The sequence below is a fragment of the Salmo salar genome, chromosome 25 (genome assembly GCF_965601325.2).
Source record: "Salmo salar chromosome 25, fSalSal1, whole genome shotgun sequence".
NCBI lineage: Eukaryota > Metazoa > Chordata > Actinopteri > Salmoniformes > Salmonidae > Salmo > Salmo salar.
The window spans coordinates 8,556,959-8,578,255 of NC_138315.1; the positions used below are offsets into that span (position 1 = coordinate 8,556,959).

The window sequence follows — 21,297 nt, forward strand, 5'->3', positions numbered from 1 at the left end:
TGTCTAGATTCTGCAAGGAGCTAGCCAGTTATCCTAAAACATTAGCTAAGTTAGCCCACTTGATCAAATAAATCTTACCTTGCTAACTAGCAAAGCCAACCAATTACACAACAAATATACTGCTCAAATAAAGGGAACACTTAAACAACAAATCCTAGATCTGAATGAAAGAAATAATCTTATTAAATACTTTTTTCTTTACATAGTTGAATGTGCTGACAACAAAATCACACAAAAATAATCAATGGAAATCCAATTTATCAACCCATGGAGGTCTGGATTTGGAGTCACACTCATAATTAAAAGTGGAAAACCACACTACAGGCTGATCCAACTTTGATGTAATGTCCTTAAAACAAGTCAAAATGAGGCTCAGTAGTGTGTGGCCTCCACGTGCCTGTATGACCTCTCTACAATGCCTGGGCATGCTCCTGATGAGGTGGTGGAGGGTCTCCTGAGGGATGTCCTCCCAGACCTGGACTAAAGCATCCGCCAACTCCTGGACAGTCTGTGGTGCAACGTGGCGTTGATGGATGGAGCGAGACATGATGTCCCAGATGTGCTCAATTGGATTCAGGTCTGGGGAACGGGCGGGCCAGTCCATAGCATCAATGCCTTCCTCTTGCAGGAACTGCTGACACACTCCAGCCACATGAGGTCTAGCATTAGGAGGAACCCAGGGCCAACCGCACCAGCATATGGTCTCACAAGGGGTCTGAGGATCTCATCTCGGTACCCAATGGCAGTCAGGCTACCTCTGGCGAGCACATGGAGGGCTTTGTGGCCCCCCAAAGAAATGCCACCCCACACCATGACTGACCCACCGCCAAACCGGTCATGCTGGAGGATGTGGCAGGCAGCAGAACGTTCTCCACGGCGTCTCCAGACTCTGTCACGTCTGTCACATGTGCTCAGTGTGAACCTGCTTTCATCTGTGAAGAGCACAGGGCGCCAGTGGCGAATTTGCCAATCTTGGTGTTCTCTGGCAAATGCCAAACGTCCTGCACGGTGTTGGGCTGTAAGCACAACCCCCACCTGTGGACGTCGGGCCCTCATACCACCCTCATGGAGTCTGTTTCTGACCGTTTGAGCAGACACATGCACATTTGTGGCCTGCTGGAGGTCATTTTGCAGGGCTCTGGCAGTGCTTCTCCTGCTCCTCCTTGCACAAAGGCGGAGGTAGCAGTCCTGCTGCTGGGTTGTTGCCCTCCTACGGCCTCCTCCACGTCTCCTGATGTACTGGCCTGTCTCCTGGTAGCGCCTCCATGCTCTGGACACTACGCTGACAGACACAGCAAACCTTCTTGCCACAGCTCGCATTGATGTGCCATCCTGGATGAGCTGCACTACCTGAGCCACTTGTGTGGGTTGTAGACTCCATCTCATGCTACCACTAGAGTGAAAGCACCGCCAGCATTCAAAAGTGACCAAAACATCAGCCAGGAAGCATAGGAACTGAGAAGTGGTCTGTGGTCCCCACCTGCAGAACACTCCTTTATTGGGGGTGTCTTGCTAATTGCCTATAATTTCCACCTGTTGTCTATTCCATTTGCACAACAGCATGTGAAATTTATTGTCAATCAGTGTTGCTTCCTAAGTGGGCAGTTTGATTTCACAGAAGTGTGATTGACTTGGAGTTACATTGTGTTGTTTAAGTGTTCCCTTTATTTTTTTGAGCAGTGTATATACAAAGTAAACAATTATTTTCTAAAATAATGTTCGTCTCAACCAAATGACAAACAAAGAACTATTACTCTGTTCCACACGTAACAACCAGTAGTTACAGGCTAGACAGAATACTATTGCGAGCTAGCTTACTAGCCTTGCTATTTCAATTAAAATAAGTGAGCTACCCAGCGTCAGCTTTGTAGTTGTAATGCTATGTAGAAAAAGTGGTTTTAATTTCTTCCTCCATTTTTCTCACCAACGCCATGACTAATTTGAACAATTTGATCCATATTTAGAAACATCTCCTCCCTCCCTGAGTAAGCGATTCATCGCAAAAGGCCGGAAGTCAAAGTCAAACTCACGAAAATTGACGTGTGAAGGGCTACAATGTGGTACTTTCAGACACATGAAACGTACCCGTTACTACACAGGCGTCCAGAACGTGTTCAGTGGCACAATTTCATGCGTCTGAAAGCACAATATTCAAAAGTTCTAATCGCCTGTAAATGCAGGTGTAATGAACGCGTGTAAAAATGCCTGGCTCAATTCCATGCGTCTGAAAGTGCAATATTCAAACATTCGAATCACCTGTAAATGCAGGTGTAATGAACGCGTGTAAAAATGCCCACAACAAGCGTTCAAATCAAGACGATTTGAAACTCTTGGCCTTCCATATAAAAATGCCCGTAACAAGCGTTCAAATCACCTGTAAACAAACTGGACAGGTGAACAATGATAATTACAAGCGTTAAGACGTGTTCCGGGTAAGACGACTTGAAACTCTTGGCCTTCCATACCTCACAGCAGGTGGCGACATGCACAAAGAAATTGTGCGAACGCCACGATACCAAAGAAGAAGCTGTAGACACCTCGCGCGTGCGCATAACGAGGCGGCAAATATCAAACCTGTGGACAGGAGATTGGTGGTAAAATTAGAAGACGTTTTGCGCACATCGACGAGTGGAAGGATTTCAGCCAGATGTTAGTAAACTAGGCACTAAAATCGCTAATAACTCAACGATGTCACAAGGGACAGTTTCGGCACGTTTGTCAATCAACTCCACAAGTGCCAATTCGTGAGTGACGTAATTCGCTGTCTAGAAAAGAAAAGGGTAACGTTAGCTAACTAACGTATTAGTGTTGTTTGCTTGTTTAGTTAGCTGCTGTACAGTAGATGAGCTGACGTTAACCGTTGTTCTTCTTGACCTGTCTGTCAAACAAGTAACTAACGTTAGCTAGCTTTTCTACAACTAACTAACAAGTTCTCTACAGCTAAAAACATTTCAAACTAACTAGTTATTTAGCTAGTAGCTATGTAACGTTATCCAGCTAATATAACGATGTTAGTAAACGCTAGTTGGCTATAAAACTGCCAACTAACCTTAACTGGTTTAGCACTAAACACATTTCGCTAGCTAGTCTACGGCCTTAACAGGCGCTAATTTATTCCCACAGTCAGTCTAACAACAACGATGTCTCGGAGGCGGTTTGACAACCGCAATGGACCTACTGGGTTACTTGGAGATATCCAAACCCTTATCAATACGGAACCGATGGACAGTATGTACGAAATCACCGGCGAGTTGGGCAGGTGAGCCAATGCTAACGTTACGATGTCCCCTTTTCAAACTTTATAATTCCTCCATTCTCTTCTCACATTTTGACCTTCTGACTCCAATGCATCACTGGGCTCTTGGATTATAGAGTGATACATCACAATATAATGCTGCACTAACGCGTCAAATATGATTAGAACTAGCGTTGTCCTTAAAATTAGCTGTAACATGGCACCTCTGATAATCTCAGTGTAGTTAGCTATAGTAGTTGACTAACAGTTAAGACTTTTTAACTACATTGATGCGTGAACTTTGTTTACCAACTGTAAATGCCTACCTACAATATAGCTAGCAATGCTACATCTAAGATTGTGTATCAGATAGATTTGGTGTACCTTGAGTTTTTATTGTTGGATAGGCTGAATGTTAGAAATTGCACCAAATAGACAAGTCTACAAATAGATTTGTGGAAAGGCATTTCTCACAAGATCATTTCGTTTTATGAAATTTCATGAAAATGCAACCTTGGTGGACATTTTTTGTTTAGTTTTCACACGATTACCTCATTGTCCTTTTGTAAGCGATGTGGCAATAAGTGCTCTACATGAGCCAAACCTAACCTTTGTTGCCAACATAAAGGACCCATTAGGGTATGTCGCATCGCTGGTGTCCCCAACCTTGCTAGTGCAATTCAGGAGGAAGGAAGCAAGGGCATGTGAAAACCAGATTTGAACTCAGCCACAGAAAAAATGAGGAAATCGACTAAGTCTGGAAACTTCCAGTTTGTGTTTTTTTTCTTGGTGTTGGCAAAGTTTTAAGGGGAAACGTTGGCTACATTAAGAATTTGTGCCCAAACAAAGATCTGTTATCATGGTTGAATTACCGGCTGTAGGACCCCCCTTGACTTTGTTAGTCAGCCTCGCTCAGATATATTAAAAACGGCAAACGTTTCTCTCTATCCTATGGCAAAAGGTGTAGAATTGCAGGAAATTGGCTATAAAACAGCTAATTTTCCACTACCACATGGCGAAATGAGTAGAATTGCATGAAATTTGTTATAAAATTGTTAAATGTTCTCTCCGCCCAATGGAAAATGTGTAAAATACAGAACTTGCTTTAAAACTGCAACATTTCCTCTCCGCTGTCAACAGGAGGGCCACTAAAACTTTGGTCAAGAGCGTCTGCTAAATGACCTAAATGTACATTTTACATACAGTACCAGTCAAAAATTTGGACACACTTACTCATTACAGGGTTTTTCTTTATTTTTACTTTTTGTACATTTTAGAATAATAGTGAAGACATCAAAACTATGAAATAACACATATGGAATCATGTAATAACCAAAAGTGTTAAACAAATCAAAATATATTATATATGAAATTCTTCAAAGTAGCCACCCTTTTCCTTGATGATAGCTTTGCACACTCTTGGCATTCTCTCAACCAGCTTTGTGCATTAGTCACCTGGAGTGCGTTTCAATTAACAGGTGTGCCTTGGTAAAAGTTAATTTGTGGAAATTCTTTCCTTAATGCATTTGAGCCAATCAGTTGTGACAAGGTAGGGGTGGTACACAGCAGATAGCCCTATTTGGTAAAAGACCAAGTCCATATTATGACAGGAATACCTCAAATAAGCAAAGAGAAACGACAGTCCATCATTACTTTAAGACATGAAGGTCAGTCAATCCATAATATTTCAATAACTTTTAAAGCTCAGTATATGTGAGAAGTCCTTCAAAACTGTTGATTTAGCATTCCAGGTGAAGCTGGTTGGGAGAATGCCACGTGTGCAAAGCTGTCATCAAGGCAAAGGGTGGCTATTTTGAAGAATCTAAAATATATTTTGATTTGTTTAACACTTTTTGGTTACTACATCATTCCAGTTGTTATTTCATAGTTTTGATGTATTCTTTTATTCAACAATGTAGAAAATAGTAAAAATAAAGAACCCGAATGAGTAGGTGTGTTCAAACTTTCGACTGGTACTGTATGAACTGATGTACAAATGGTAACAATGTTGTCTCCTTCAGAGAAGACAAAAATTACCCAGATAGTGTGTGATAAAAAATGACTCAGCCCTCCCTCGCTCTGTCCTTGGTGCCAGGGGGAAATTTGCAGTGGTGAAGCGGTGCATGGAGAAGGCCACGGGAAAGGTGTTCGCCGCCAAGTTCCTGCGGAAGCGGCGGCAGGGCCGAGACTGCCGGGCCGAGGTGGTGCACGAGATGGCCGTGCTGGAGGCGGCCTGTAACAACCCTCGTGTGGTCAACCTGCAAGCTGCCTACGAGACAGACCACGACATCATCCTGCTGCTGGAATAGTGAGTTATTATTGGAAACTTTTTTTTTTATATATATATATATTGCACTCAATGCTATCAGTTCAATCAGTAACATTTGAAATGTTTATTGTTCCCAAAACATCCACTTCACACCGCCATCAGCTTCCTCCACTACATCTGTCAACTCCTTAACTCATGTATGTTTCAATTTTTTTAAATATATAACCTATCCATTGTACAGGACAGACGATGGGCTATTTTAAAAATCTTAACAGTTATCATATAACTGAGACAGTATAATGTGTGATTGCTATGGATGCAAATTTAGGTACATTTTGCTTCTGACTAACCCCCCCCATTAACCGGGTCAACAAACGGTTATATTTTTTTACAAGACTAAAGTGACGTGACCAACAGAAAATGCTATGCATGCATGCATACCAGGAACGGACATTTTTCATTAAGAGCTTAATGGAAACATTCAACAATAGCAAGCCTATCGTTTTACAGTCAAAAGGCTATATCCTATGATTGAGCATGCAACCCCTGTAATGAAGCAGTTAATAAAACGCCATTTTCAAATATTTGCCAAAATGCAATTCTCGGAAAAACACAGTTCTTAACAGCGCACCTATGTGAGCAGTTCCATATATGACAGAGCTAAAAATCTCTGTTAGAACCTAAAAGATGGGGAATCTAATACCAACACCTAGGATGGGTTGCAATGACTAGGATTGTGCCTTAGGCTTCTGGACAGCAAAAGAAAGTTCATATAAAAAAACAGTAGAGAAATTATGGTGAATACATTTTTTGGGGGGCTTTATTTAACTAGGCAAGTCGGGCTTAAGAACAAATTCTTATTTATGACGGCCTACCAGAGAACAGTGGGTTAACTGCTTTGTTCAGGGGAAGAATGACAGATTTTTACCTTGTCAGCTCGGGGATTCAAACCAGCAACCTTTCGGTTACTGCTCTAACCACTAGGCTACCTGCCACTAATGGCATGAGGAAGTCTTTATAAAATTTCCTCCAGGTTTCTATGGTAGGATTTTGGCTAGGCTACTTTGAAACAATGTAAGACATGGCTCATTATTTGAAGTAAAGTAAAACGTTCAGGTTTCAAACAATTATACTGCCTCAAGCTCACGTTGCAAAGTGGTGGGTGACGCACTGATAGCCTGCCTACCGTTGACTATAGCCTATGCACTCGAATGGGAATGTGAGGTGCTCTTGAATTACGAGTTGAGATTGAGAAATAAAAGTAGTATCTCTTTTTAATCATGGTCATCAAGAGTTTAATAGCGATTGCATTTAGAATTGTTATTTATTGCGCAATGACTGGGTTTATAAAAGCACGTTTCACTCCAGTACCAGCTTTTTCAGGAGGTGCTCTTGCACAGTCTGACAGGTGATGGGCTATTCCGCTCCTCAAACTAGGCTCTGTATGCTGTGCGAGTGTAATAAATAAGATGCATGACTAGGGCTGTGGCGGTCATGAAATTTTGCCAGCCTGTTATTGTCATGCAAAAGAATGCTGGTCTCACAGTAATTGACCGTTTATTAACGTAAACATGTTTAGCATCTCCAGGCCTCTACACATACAAGCTGCACTCCTTTTGAACATCTACATAAAAAAATAAGTATAATAAATCAATTTAATGTACACCATCACAATCAATCCATTATTTATTTTAGTCAGTTCTAAAGGAACATGATAGGAAGCTCATGTATTTCAGAAGAACAGAATATGAGTTGGCCTACTGTAGGCTAATGTTATCTGGCTATGCTCCATGCCGTAGGCTTGTTCATTTAGCAGACAAGATATGCTCAAGTCCCGTGCCATTATTTTATCTGATTTTATAGAAAGAGGAATATAATTGAACTTAGCTAAAGAAAATAGAAATATATTTTTCCCATTACAGTGAGTGCGCATATGAAGTGGCTGTGTTGAGCGTAAAAGTTATCATTTGAAACAGGTCCTATATGCTAGATTGAGAGTTATATGTAACTTTAGATGTGATTGATACAAACCTTAGAATGTCTTCTAAATCAAAACAGCATGGTACAACTATAGGCTGTTGATGATTTGAGAAAGTAGCAAAAAAAAAGCTTGCACTCTGTTCCTTGCCTCAGGCTGCACAGCTGTTCTCTCATCAAGTTATCATATTTTCACTGATCAGACTATTCTCAATTTAATCTTGTCTTTATTAATATGTAAACATTGTTTTGATTTAGAATAGCCGTTATCAAATGGGCAGGTGAAAAAATACATATCTGTATGCACTCAAAAAGCGAATGGAGGCGGTGCTTTTCTGCCGATCCATTTTGTAGGTTACTTTTGTAGGCTACGTCTAGTAGAGGTTGACGCAGTGAAAAGTAATTCCTGTCCCATCTTGTCACGTTAATTATTTTCCTGTCCTGATCCTGCAACAGTTCTATAACCTCAGAACTTTCCTGTCCCTTCCCGATTAAAAATCACTCCCGTCCCGTGCTCATTTTTGCGCCAGAAATATGTAGGCTATTATGTGTTTTGGAAGTATTGAAAATCATTTCAGTAATTCCATATGCGACAGTGATATGTAGTTGTCTTACCTGCACTCACTGTAGGCCTAAGTTGATCTGGTTAAGACCGTATTCTAAATGACCTAAATGTAGATGATTAAGGCTGGAGGATGAGGACAGACCCCAGCAGGATGGTCTGCTCAGCACCTTCATAAAACTGTAGCCTACAGCTGAGCACTGTACACCATATGAACATTTACAACACATTAACATCTACAACTTGAACATGAAACATAAAGTTAACCTGAGCGTCAGTACTGCATAGGTCAATCTATTTATATATCACTCTTCACCTCAGATGGCACGGGCTTAGTTAAATACGCAAACAATTGGGTTTGAAGGTAAACTTGTTAGGAGTAGAGCTAACAAGGGGGGGGTTCCAACTCCATATTAATGCCCATGATTTTTGGAATGATGTTTGAATAGCAGATGTCCACATACTTTTGGTCATGTAGTGAACTTGGTTCCTTCATTGTCAAAGACAACTCTATCATATTTAGCTAAAACATTGCTCTTTCCTTGGTTCTAATGTTAGTGATGGTCCTTGGCTGGAGCAAGACGTTGCAATTCCTCCATCAAAGCCTTTATAATTTATCCTTCTGACATAGGTTGGCATCTGAGGTAGCCTAGTGACTGGCTACAACTGGAGCAAGGCGCAAGAGTGAGCTGAGAGAGGGGGGAAATAATTTTTGTATTTTTTTAATGTTATTACATTTTATTAAGTAATCTATATTAGGCCTAGCCTACAGTTGGGGCTCCCGATCCAGTGCCTTAGCCTGTTAGGGCTAGGGGGCAGTATTGACACGGCTGGATAAAAAACATACAAGCGTCCCACCTAGCCCATAGAGGTTAGAGACCCTGGTTCGATTCCAGGCTGTATCACAACCCACCATGATTGGGAGGCCCATAGGGCGGTGCACAATATGCCCAGCTTCATCCGTGTTAATGTTTGGCCGGGGTAGGCTGTCATTGTAAATAAGAATTTGTTCTTAACTGGTTTTATATATATATATATATATATATATATATATATATATATATATATATATATATATATATAATACCGATTATGATTTTTTCAACGCCAATACCGATTATTGGAGGACCAAAAAAAGCCGATACCGATTAATCGGACGATAATATATATATATATGAATAAATAAAATCGGCGTTGAAAAATCATAATCGGTCGACCTCTAGTCCAGAGTGCATGAAAGGAGATTACCGTGGCTCAACGGTCATGTGGAATTTTACTGCAGTCATGACTCATCACTGCCGGTGTGGCGCTAATACAGCCACATAGGGCTGAGCGATATGGCCATATCTCTTCATCATATACACTATCATTCAAATGTTTGGATACACCTACTCATTCCAGGTTTATTTTTTATTTTTTATACAACATTTTTTGACCATTTTCTACATTGTAGAATAATAGTGAAGACATCAAAACTAAAGTGGCTTGCGAAAGTATTCACCCCCCTTGGCATTTTTCCTATTTTGTTGCCTTACAACCTGGAATTAAAATAGATTTTTTTGGGGGGGGGTTGTATCATTTGATTTACACAACATGCCTACCACTTTGAAGATACAAAATCTTTTTTTGTGAAACAAAAAAGAAATAAGACAAAAAAACAGAACTTGAGCGTGCATAACTATTCACCCCCCCCCCCCCAAAAAAAAGGCAATACTTTGTAGAGCCACCTTTTGCAGCAATTATACCCCAAGAGACTTGCAGCTGTGTCTCTATAAGCTTAGCACATCTAGCCACTGGAATGTTTGCCCATTCTTCAAGGCAAAACTGCTCCAGCTCCTTCAAGTTGGATGGGTTCCGCTGGTGTACAGCAATCTTCAAATCATACCACAGATTCAGACTAGGCCATTCCAAGGCATTTAAATGTTCCCCCTGAAACCACTCAAGTGTTGCTTTAGCAGTATGCTTAGGGTCATTGTCCTGCTGGAAGGTGAACCTCCATCCCAGTCTCAAATCTCTGGAAGACTGAAACCGGTTTCCCCTCAAGAATTTCCCTGTATTTAGCGCCATCCATCATCCCTTCAATTCTGACTAGTTTCCCAGTTCCTGCCGATGGAAAAACATCCCCACAACATGATGCTGCCGCCACCATACTTCAATGTGGGGATGGTGTTCTCGGGGTGGTGAGAGGTGTTGGGTTTGCGCCAGAAATGGCGTTTCCCTCGATGGCCAAAAAGTTCAATTTTAGTCTCATCTGACCAGAGTACCTTCTTCAATATGTTTTGGGAGTCTCCCACATGCCTTTAGGCAAACACCAAATGTTTGCTTATTTTTTTTTCTTTAATTAAGCAATGGCTTTTTTCTGGCCACTCTTCTGTAAAGCCCAGCTCTGTGGAGTGTATGGCTTAAAGTGGTCCTATGGACAGATACTCCAATCTCCACTGTGGAGCTTTGCTGCTTCTTCAGGGCTACCTTTGGTCTCTTTGTTGCTTCTCTGATTAATGCCCTTATTGCCTGGTCTGTGAGTTTTGGTCAGGGGCCCTCTCTTGGCTGGTTTGTTGTGGTGCTATATTCTTTCAATTTTTTTAATAATGGATTTAATGGGGCTCCATGGGATGTTCAAAGTTTCTGATCTTTTTTTTATATCCCAACCCTGATCTGTGCTTCTCCACAACTTTGTCCCTGACCTGTTTGGAGAGCTTGGTCTTCATGGTGCCGCTTGCTTGGTGGTGCCGCTTGCTTGGTGGTGCCGCTTGCTTGGTGGTGCCGCTTGCTTGGTGGTGTTGCAGACTCTGGGGCCTTTCAGAGAGAGTGTGTGTATATATATATATATATATATGTATGTATGTATGTATGTGTATATATATATATATATATATATATATATGTATATGTATATGTATATGTATATGTGTATTATATATATATATATATGTAAAAAATTGATATCATGTGACACTTTGATTGCACACAGTTGGACTTTAACTAATTATGTGACTTCTGAAGGTAATTGGTTGCACCAGATCGTATTTAGGGACTTCATAGCAAGGGGTGAATACATATGCACGCACCACTTTTCTGTTAATTTTTTTTAATTTGTTTATATTTTTTTTATTCATTTCAATTTACCCGTTTGGACTATTGTGTATGTCTATTACATGAAATCCAAATAAAAATCTATATAAATTACAGGTTGTAATGCAACTCAATAGGAAAAATGCAGAGGGGGATGAATACTTTTGCAAGGCACTGTATGAAATAACACACATGGAATCATGTAGTAACCAAAAAAGTGTTAAACAATGAGAAATTGAGATTCTTCAAAGTAGCCACCCGTTGCCTTGATGACAGCTTTGCACACTTGGCATTCTCTCATCCAGCTTTGTAAGGTAGTCACCAGGAATGCATTTCAATTAACAGGTGTTCCTTGTTAAAAGTTTGAGCCAATCAGTTGTGTTGTGACCGAGGTAGGGTGGTATATAGAAGATGGCCCTTTTTGGTAAAAGACCAAGTCCATATTATGGCATGAACTGCTCAAATAAGCAATGAGAAACCACAGTCCATCATTACTTTAAGGCATGAAGTTCAGTCAATCTGGAAAATTTCAAGAACAAGAAAGTTTCTTCAAGTGCAGTCACAAAAACCATCAAGCGCTATGATGAAACTCATGAGGACTGCCACAGGAAAGGAAGACCCAGCGTTACCTCTGCTGCAGAGGATACGTTCAGTAGAGTTACCAGCCTCAGAATTGCAGCCCAAATATATTCTTCAGAGTTCAAGTAACAGACACATCTCAACATCAACTTTTCAGAGGAGACTGCATGAATCAGGCCTTCATGGCCGAATTGCTGCAAGGAAACCACTTCTAACGGACACCAATAAGAATAACACACTTGCTTGGGCCAAGAAACAAGAACAATGGACATTAGACTGGTGGAAATCGGTCCTTTTGGTCTGAGTCCAAATTTGACATTTTTCAATCCAACTGCCGTGTCTTTGAGACGCGTGAACGGATGATCTCCGCATGTGTCGTTCCAACCGTGAGGCATGGAGGAGGTGGTGTGATGGTGTGGGAGTGCTTTGCTGGTCTGAATTCTTTTTATTTATTTTTATTTTATTTTTTTAAATTATTTTTTATTCAAGGCATGCTTAACCAGCATGGCTACCACAGCATTCTGCAGCGATACGCCATCCCATCTGGTTTGCGCTTAGGGGGACGATCATTTGTATTTTAACAGGACAATGACCCAACACACCTCCAGGCTGAGTGATGCATCAGATGACCTGGCCTCCACAATCACCCGACCTAAACCTAATTGAGATGGTTTTGGATGAGTTGGACCACTGAGTGAAGAAAAAGCAGCCAACAAGTGCTCAGCATATGTGGGAACTCTTTCAAGACTGTTTGAAAAGCATTCCAGGTGAAGCTGGTTCAGAGCATGCTAAGAGTTTACAAAGCTGGCAAAGGTTGGCTACATATAAAATATATCTTGATTTGTTTAACACTTGTTTTCTTTTTGGTTACTACATGATTCCATATGTTATTTCAGAGTTTTGATGTCTTCGCTATTATTCTACAATGTAGAAAATAGTAAAAATGAAGAAAAACCCTGGAATGAGGTGTCCAAACTTTTTTGAATGATACTGTACAGCTTAATATATTTTCTCTAAATAAGCATTGGACAATTTAAAGGTCAACCACACTGCATTTGAATCAGTCAGCAATAATCTAATGAATGCAGGGCTTGTGAAGTTGTACCTAAATATAAGCCATCCACAACCATTAGTTCCAATAATTTAATTATTGTATCAAAATAGTTTAACCTGCTTTTTTTTTCTTTTGTAATAAGCACTTAATGGCTTTCAAGTCTGTCTATGAAAATGCCCCTATTTTTGTCACAAATGTAACTATAACCATGCATAATGCACATTCACTAATGATAACTTCTTGTAGCAGGCATTAAACTATAGAAATTAACACAGGTCTCATCAACAATGTCTCAAGCCAACTTGCTAGTGATTAGCCAGCTAATCTTTTTATTTCAAATTTAGCCAACTTGGATCTATTTGAACAGTTGAATTGTTATGAACATACCCTTCTGTCTGTCTCCAACTGTTTGAAAAACATGTTAGCCTGTACACTCTGTTCAGATGTTGAAATCAAGTGGCCTACCTTATTTCTCAGAATGAGAACGAGTTGCCAATTCCTTATATAATTGTGTTTTATGCTTATTGCACATTTATAAAACAGACTTGACAGCTAGTATAACGTTATTTGGTACCCCAATGCAGTGCGACAAACTGAGCATTCATTTTCCAGCATCAATATTCATTGATACTCTCATTTTAGTCACTACTCTCCATACAATTTGAGTAGTTGAGACAACTTTCATAACGATACCCTTTTTAACTTCTACATTATTACAGTAAAATAATGTCTCAGTGTTTGTGTCCATGTGACTGATTCTGTTGGACCAAACCTCAAATGCAAATAGCGAGTTGAAACCACTTTTTAGAGATGTGATCTCTCTCTCAACTGTGTTGGTGAGAGAGCTTGTGGGAAGGGTGTGTGTGTAAACCATAGAGGAAGAGGCAAACCGAGAGGTTTCACTCTTGCTCAAATCTGTCCAAAATAAAGCCAATGCGTTTCTACAGTATGGGCTTATTTTGGACCTTAGCTTGTCGCCTGCCTTTGGGACAATGATTCCCATTGTTAGGGCGGAGACGTGTATAATGACGAGATGGATACACAGATCTCTGGTGTAAATGGGAAGGTGCGCACAGCTAAGGAGCGAAGGAGACAAGACTAAAAATACAACGTGAGAACAAGCGGACATAAACATGAAAAATAACAAAACCTTGATTTGTGCAATACAGGCATTTGGAATATCGTGCAAAGACATTCATTTGATAGATTGCCCAGCCCTGCAGTCACCGCAACAGCCCTATACATGACGACTGACAAACACGTGCCAATTTAATTCCACAAAATTATACAAATTAACCTATAGACCTTTAAGCATGACCGGATGTATTTTCAGAGGCTAACCAGTTAACCATTAAGAATCCCTAGTGATTGCACTTTGAACTTCATTGGAACGAGTACACCTTTACTCTGAATCCAGCAAAACAGAAACTAGAATGCCGATTGGAGATAAAGAATTCAACCCACATTCTGTCCTTAGGTTGGAAAGTTCTGTTGTTCCTAAACTCCACCCTTGGCACTCTTGTGTATTCTGAGAGCCTACTCAAATAGAAATGTTTCAACCCTCCCTATTTGTTTCATTGAGTTTTGAAGAAAGCCTTACTAATCCTTCCACGAAAGCAGAGTGCCTTGTAAACTCTGAAAGGGATAGTCTATTCCATTAGAAATAGCCAATTATCTCTTGCCAAACCTGAAAGGATATGAAACAGACTTATATGCTCATCAGAGCCAAAACCACCTAGGTTTTATGGATGTAAGAATGCAACAATTTATGATATTTAGCATTAGACACTGACAGTACTGACTACCGTGTTTCACAGTGCGGCAGGGGGTGAGATCTTTGACTACTGTGACTGTGATGAGCTGCTCCCAGAGGGCCAGATCACACGGCTGATCAGACAGATGCTGGAGGGCGTCCACCTCCTCCACCAGACTAGCGTGGTGCACCTGGACCTCAAGGTCTGTCCCTCCACACCTCTTAATGCACACACACACAGACTAGTTTACAAACAGAAGTGCACTGCGCACACACACATACAACAAAAACACGTGCATACACCTAAAATACACTTCTCAACTTTATTTGCTCCCTTTATTAATCTTTACATCACCATCTGCATATTTACATTTTACCAGAACGATTTACAGGAGCAGTTAGGGTTAAGTGCCTTGCTCAAGGACACAATGACAGATTGTTCTCCTAGTCAGCTTGGGGATTCAAACCAGTGACTTTTTGGTTACTGGCCCAACGCCCTTAACTGCTAGGCTACCTGCCGCCCCACTTCTCCTCTGTAAACATGATCACATGCAGAAAGGATTGTGCTGTATACAGACGTATTATGACCCTGCACAAACTTATGTCACCCTATTGGACTAATCTTCCCTCTTTCTTACAGCCCCAGAACATTCTCTTGACCAGCCTGGCTCCGCTGGGGGACATAAAGATTGTGGACTTTGGCCTGGCACGCAAACTGGGCACAGTCGGAGAGCTCCGAGAGATCTTGGGCACGCCCGAGTACGTGGGTAAGGCAACGTCCATTTAACTTGCGTCCAACATTCCCTAAACCAGTTGCAATTAAGTCTGACATTCTACACTATCAATGTTGCGATGTAATGATCTGGCCTCTCTTTCTCCCTTGTTATACCTTAGCTCCAGAAATTTTAAACTACGAGCCTATCACCACAGCAACTGACTTGTGGTGAGTCATCACAATCAACACTATCAACTTAAATGACTGTGGATAGATATGTATGTGCGTGCCTGCCTGCCTGCCTAAGGCACTTGTGTGAAGTGTGTGTTTGCAGGTCAACACGCGTGTGTACTCTGACACATTTGTACTAACTGTGTTCTGGGTGTGTTATTCCTCAGGAGTGTGGGGGTGATAGCCTACATGCTGGTGACGGGCGAGTCTCCGTTTGCAGGGGACGACAAACAGGAGACATACCTGAATGTGTCCCAAGTCAATGTGGACTACAGCCAAGAGGCCTTCTCCAGGGTGTCGGAGCTCGCCGTCGACTTCATCCGCAAGCTGTTGGTCAAAACACCAGAGTAAGTGGGAATGTTGCAGACCAGTAAAAGTTCAGGGAATTCAAATCATAAGGGAAGTACTGCTACTGACAGGAAGTGTTGTCACAAATTGTGTTTAGCAATACAGATGATAATTAATTGTTTTTGTACTTACTATACCTTTTGTCATTTTCATTTTAAATATTTGCATTTTGTGACATATAAATTCAGCTAGAACTTTCACCACTTGGTGTTCACCTTGGTCCGTCTTCACCCTCTCCACACAGGGACAGGTCCAGTGCAGCCGACTGCATGACCCACCCCTGGCTGTGGCATCAATACCCAATTACCGAGCCCGTCACGCCACGTACACCCCGCGTGAGGAGCAGCGGTAACAAGTGGGCCGCCCCACCCGAGGACCCAGAAGACAAGGAGAACTTCACCTTGGACTCGCCCCACGCCAAGCGGTTTCGGTTTGAGGTGGAGACGCCCGCCTCTGACTTTTGAGGGGGAAAGAGCGACGCAAGCGCCCCCCCCCCTCCTGCGACCTCCCCTTATGCTTTTATTGGTTTTATGCAGCAAGGAACCTGCAGGCAGCACTGTTGCCTACCCAAGAGCCATTCAGTCCTGTTCTACCGCTTGCTTGTATCCAGTGTGTCCGGCCAAACCAAAGTTAACCAGCTTACTTTGTGATCTAATTAGTAATAGTATTTTATAGTGAGCTGTTTTGTCTTTTGTTTTGTCTGGTTCATTTATGTCCCTGAATTTACAGAGAATGGGTGGCCAGATATATCACAAGGGAAATCTATGCTATACTGTTTTTCCACAAACTTTTAAGAGACATTTTAAACAGTCAAATTATTACTTGACCATTTTGCCAGAAGGCTAATAAGTGGTCGTAAAAGTGTTCTTAGACGCCCCATGCTTTTAGTATTTTGTGCTAAAAGCATTCGAAAGAACACTGAGCTGTGCAGATACAAGCTAAATCAGTCTCTTTGAGGTGAAAGTAAAGTATCCTCGTACTATATGCTTGTTTGCTTGACCCAAGATGTACGTTACCTCCCTAGTCTCGAACAAGCATCAGCTTTGGGCCATGGCTTATGCCGAGTGGCATATTACATTCCATTCCATCTGACATTCCATTGTCTAGTTCTCAGGCACTCTACAACACACCACATCTGAAAACATGTCATTGAAGACAGGTTTTCTATGCACACATTACCCAGCCATGGCCTGCATAATAAGTAAGCCAATGAGTCACGCTATTTTCTGTCTATTACAGTGTTTGTTTACCTGAACTCTCCTGGTTTACAATTCCACAGTAATAGAGGCAGTTTAAGAGGGTTCTAAAAAAGGTGACTCATGGACAGTTCACACCACACCCATGCTTACTCAAATGTTTCTGCAAAGTTGTCAGTTCCTCTTTAATCATTAGCTTAAGGCAAATGTGACTGAAGCACTTTCTATTTATCATCTGGGTATTTCATGAATTACTTAACTGGAAAATAACCATGCCCTCTGAAGTGTTTTTAATTCCATGTTGTTGTTTTTATAAGTATAACTTGAACACAACTTATTTTCTGATGTTCACCAAAGTAATCTAATCTGCATCCCTTTAATCAGCATTTAAAAGCTATTGTATTTTTCTAGGGCTAGGAAGCCTTTAAAGCTCAATGGGAGTCAGGTACAGTGCATTTGGAAAGTATTCACACCCTGCCTTTTCTACATTTTAAGTTACAGCCTTGTTCTAAAATTTATTAAATAGTTTTTTTCTCCTTCTACACACAATACCCCATAATGACAAAGCAAAAACAGGTCTTTAGAAGCACATTTGGCAGCGATTACAGCCTCGAGTCTTCTTGGGTATGACGCTACAAGCTTGGCACAACTGTATTTGGGGAGTTTCTCCCATGTTTCGCTGCAGATCCTCTCAAGCTCTGTCCGGTTGGATAGGGAGCGTTTCAGTTCTCCAGGGATGTTCGATCGGGTTCAAGTCCAGGCTCTGCTGGGCCACTCAAGGGCATTCAAAGACTTGTCCCGAAGCCACTTCTGTGTTTTCTTGGCTGTGTGCTTAGGGTTGTTGTCCTGTTGGAAGGTGAACCTTCGACCCAGTCTGAGGTCCTGAGCGTTCTCGAGCAGGTTTTCATCAAGGATCTCTCTGTACTTTGCTTCATTCATCTTCCCTTCAATCCTGACTAGTCTCCCAGTCCCTGCTGCTGAAAAACATTCCCACAGCATGATGCTGCCACCACCATGCTTCACCATAGGGATGGCACTAGGTTTCCTTGGCACTTGGCATTCAGGCCAAATAGTTCAATATTGGTTTCATCAGACCAGAGAATCTTGTTTCTCATGGTCTGAGAGTCTTTAGGTGCCTTTTGGCAAACTCCAAGAGGGCTGTCGTGCCTTTTAACTGAGGAGTGGGATCCGTCTGGCCACTACCATAAAGGCCTGATTTGGTGGAGTGCTGCAGAGATGGTTGATCTTCTGGAAGGTTCTCCCATCTTCACAGAGGAACTCTGTCAAAGTGATCATCGAATTCTTGGTCACCTCCCTGACCAAGGCCCTTCTCCCCCGATTGCTCAGTTTGGCAAGGCAGCCAGCTTTAGGAAGAGTCTTGGTGGTTCCAAACTTCTTCCATTTAAGAATGATGGAGGCCACTCTATTCTTGGACCTTCAATGCTGCAGAAATGTTTTGGTATCCTTCCCCAGATCTGTGCCTCAACAAAATCCTGTCTCGGAGCTCTACGGACTATTCCTTCAACCTCATGGCTTGGTTTTTGCTCTGACATGCACTGTTAACTGTGGGACCTTTTTATATAGACAGGTGTGTGCCTTTCCAAATCATGTCCAATCAATTGAATTAACCACAGGTGGACTCCAATTAAGTTGTAGAAACATCTCAAGGATGATCAATGGAAACGGGATTCAGTTGAGCTCAATTTTGAGTCTCAGCAAAGGATCTGAAAAGTGATGTAAATAAGGTATTTCTATTTATTTATTTTTTTTGCTTTGTCGTTATGAGGTATTGTGAGTAGATGTGGATTTAATATTTTTTTTGATTTAATACATTTTAGAATAAGACTAACGTAACAATGTGGAAGAAGGGAAGGTTTCTGGATACTTTCTGAATTCACTGTATATTGGGAGTCATAACAGATTGTCTCTGTATGGAGGCGAATACATTCCGTCCTATCCCCTCTTCATTACATTTCCTTCTCGTCTCAGGGCAAATGACCTTTCACTTTGGTCGTTACTATTGTGTGCCTCTTTTTATATTTTCCCTTTTTATGTGCATTTTGTCTAACCTGATTATCAATATATTTATATAATGGGATGGTGTTTTGTTTGTTTAGATGTACATTGTGCTCTTATTTAACTGGATTCAGATCGGTTTATTAAGAATATATGGGATATAGTATTGATAGCATCTCTTAAAAATATGTTTTGGTAACTGGTGACATAAAATTTAAATATGCTTTGCTTGTAAAGTGGTGAATGTTTGATATGCGTGAAAGTTTTGGCAAAGTGATTAGAGATGGATTTATAATAGAAAAGATGGGTTTCGGTTATGAGGAAAGGGTATGCCGTTGAGATGCTTGCGGAGAGGACGATAAAATATTTTGGGTTACGGAAGTGATGTGGGTAAAGGTTATGGAATTGACTATGAATTATGGACAGGAAAACTTTAGTAATGAAGTTGATAAACAGGAGAACATTTTTGAGATATTTGTACAGTGTTACCAGGAGGAGGATTATTTTTGGGATATATGGACGGTCCTAGTACGGAACATTTTTGACAGGGAAGAACATGAAATGGAAGTGCTCTGTTGAGCATTCATTCACATGGAAGCCCGTCCACCTGTGAACTTATGAAATAATATACAAATGCTTCAAGGGGTTCTCAGTATTGATCATTGAATCTGGATTGTTATGAAGCCTAACTGCCAGTAGACCTCAACTGAATATGTCAGTTGTTCAAAATGTTGCAAAGACTTTCTTGTTTGTGGTCCTCCAAGGTTTCCCAGAGAGATGTCACCGGCCTGGCACACACAATAGCCTTTGTCTTGGAGAGGGGCTTCTCCAGTCATGGCCAAGCGCTCCATGTATGCTGTCATCCATACGGAGAACTGGAACACCGCTACATCATTACATTGGTTTAGTAATCATTACCCTCAGTTCAAAGACATTAAAATGAAAACAGAAGTTTGGGGTGCTGCTGTCACCAATTGGCACAAAGTGGACTTGTACAACTTGATTATTTGTAGGAGCTCAAATGGTGTATGATTTTGAACACCACAGGAGGTTGGTGGCACCTTTTTAATTAGGGAGGATGGTCTCATGGTAATGGCTGGAGCAGAATAGGTGGAATGTTTGATGCCATTCCATTTGTGCCGTTCCAGACATTATTATGAGCTGTTCTCCCCTCAGCAGCTTCCACTGCTGAGGCCAAGTGACACAAAATGGACTTGATTACAGTTGTAGGAGATTCACTGCTGAGGCCAAGTGACACGAAATGGACTTGATTACAGTTGTAGGAGATTCACTGCTGTAACGCTATTGTTTTGTATCGCTGTTTGCTGAGACCAATTGGCACAGAAGTGGACTTGTACAACTTGATTATATTTGTGAGTGTGCCGCTGCTTTTTCATTTTGTACGGCTGTCAGAATGGACTTTGACTTACAGGCGTCAGTCACGTGACTGACTGGTCTCTGGGGACTTCAGTGGCATTTCCCCCCACTTTACCAGGGTAATACTAAAGGAAAGATGGGTAAAACTCATGCTAGTTAGAAGCACAAGCAATAACCCTTAGAAAGATACGTCTATTTTGCAACTGATTGATTTTAGGTACACTCAGTTTGATTGCATTTGAAATCAAATTGTAAATTGTAAAAACAATTTACACTGAACAGAAATATAAATGCAACATGTAATGTTTTGGTCCAGAAATGTTAGATATGCACAAAAAGCTTATTTCTCAAATTTTGTCTACAGATTTTACATGCCTATTAGTGAGCATTTTTCCTTTGCCAAACTAATCCATCCACCTGACAAGAGTGGCATATCAAGAAGCTGATTAAACAGCATTATCATTACACAGGTGCACCTTGTGGTGGGGATAATAAAAGGCCACTCTAAAATGTGCAGTTTTGTCACACAACACAATGCCACAGATGTCTCAAACTTTGAGGGAGTGTGCAATTGGCATGCTGCCTACAGAAATATCCACCAGAGAATTGAATGTTAATTTCTCTACTATAAGCTGCCTCCAATGAGAATTTGTCAGTATGTCCAACCAGCTCAAAACCGCCGGCCACGTCTAACCTCGCCAACCCAGGACCTCCACATGCGGCTTCTTCACCTGTGAGATCGTCTGAGACCAGCCACCCGGACAGCTGATGAAACAGTATTTTTGTCTGTAATAAAGCCCTTTTGTGGGGAGAAACAAATTTTTATTGGCTGGGTCTGGGCTTATGCCCACCCATGGCTGTTCCCCTGCCCAGTTGTGAAATCCATAGATTAGGATCTAATGAATTTATTTCA

At 41.3% G+C, this 21,297-nt stretch overlaps 1 protein-coding gene across 3 annotated transcripts; it reads left to right on the top strand.

Moving 5' to 3' along the window:
- Positions 1-2,560: 2,560 nt before the first annotated feature.
- stk17b (serine/threonine kinase 17b) lies at positions 2,561-20,898 on the top strand. Of its 3 annotated transcripts, none has more exons than XM_014172938.3 (8): positions 2,561-2,780; positions 3,124-3,259; positions 5,331-5,543; positions 14,566-14,704; positions 15,142-15,268; positions 15,396-15,444; positions 15,615-15,794; positions 16,040-20,898. In XM_014172938.3, the coding sequence occupies exons 2-8, from the start codon at positions 3,141-3,143 to the stop codon at positions 16,257-16,259; spliced, it is 1,047 nt and encodes a 348-aa protein (XP_014028413.1). In that variant the 5' UTR covers positions 2,561-2,780; positions 3,124-3,140; the 3' UTR covers positions 16,260-20,898.
- The last annotated feature ends 399 nt before the right edge of the window (positions 20,899-21,297 follow it).

Excerpts from the sequence above, each read along its gene's own strand:
- stk17b (XM_014172938.3), top strand. The coding sequence starts at position 3,141 with ATGTCTCGGAGGCGGTTTGACAACCGCAATGGACCTACTGGGTTACTT. Across the intron at positions 3,260-5,330 it reads ATCACCGGCGAGTTGGGCAG|GGGGAAATTTGCAGTGGTGA; the intron begins GTGAGCCAATGC and ends CCTTGGTGCCAG. Across the intron at positions 15,795-16,039 it reads CTGTTGGTCAAAACACCAGA|GGACAGGTCCAGTGCAGCCG; the intron begins GTAAGTGGGAAT and ends CTCTCCACACAG.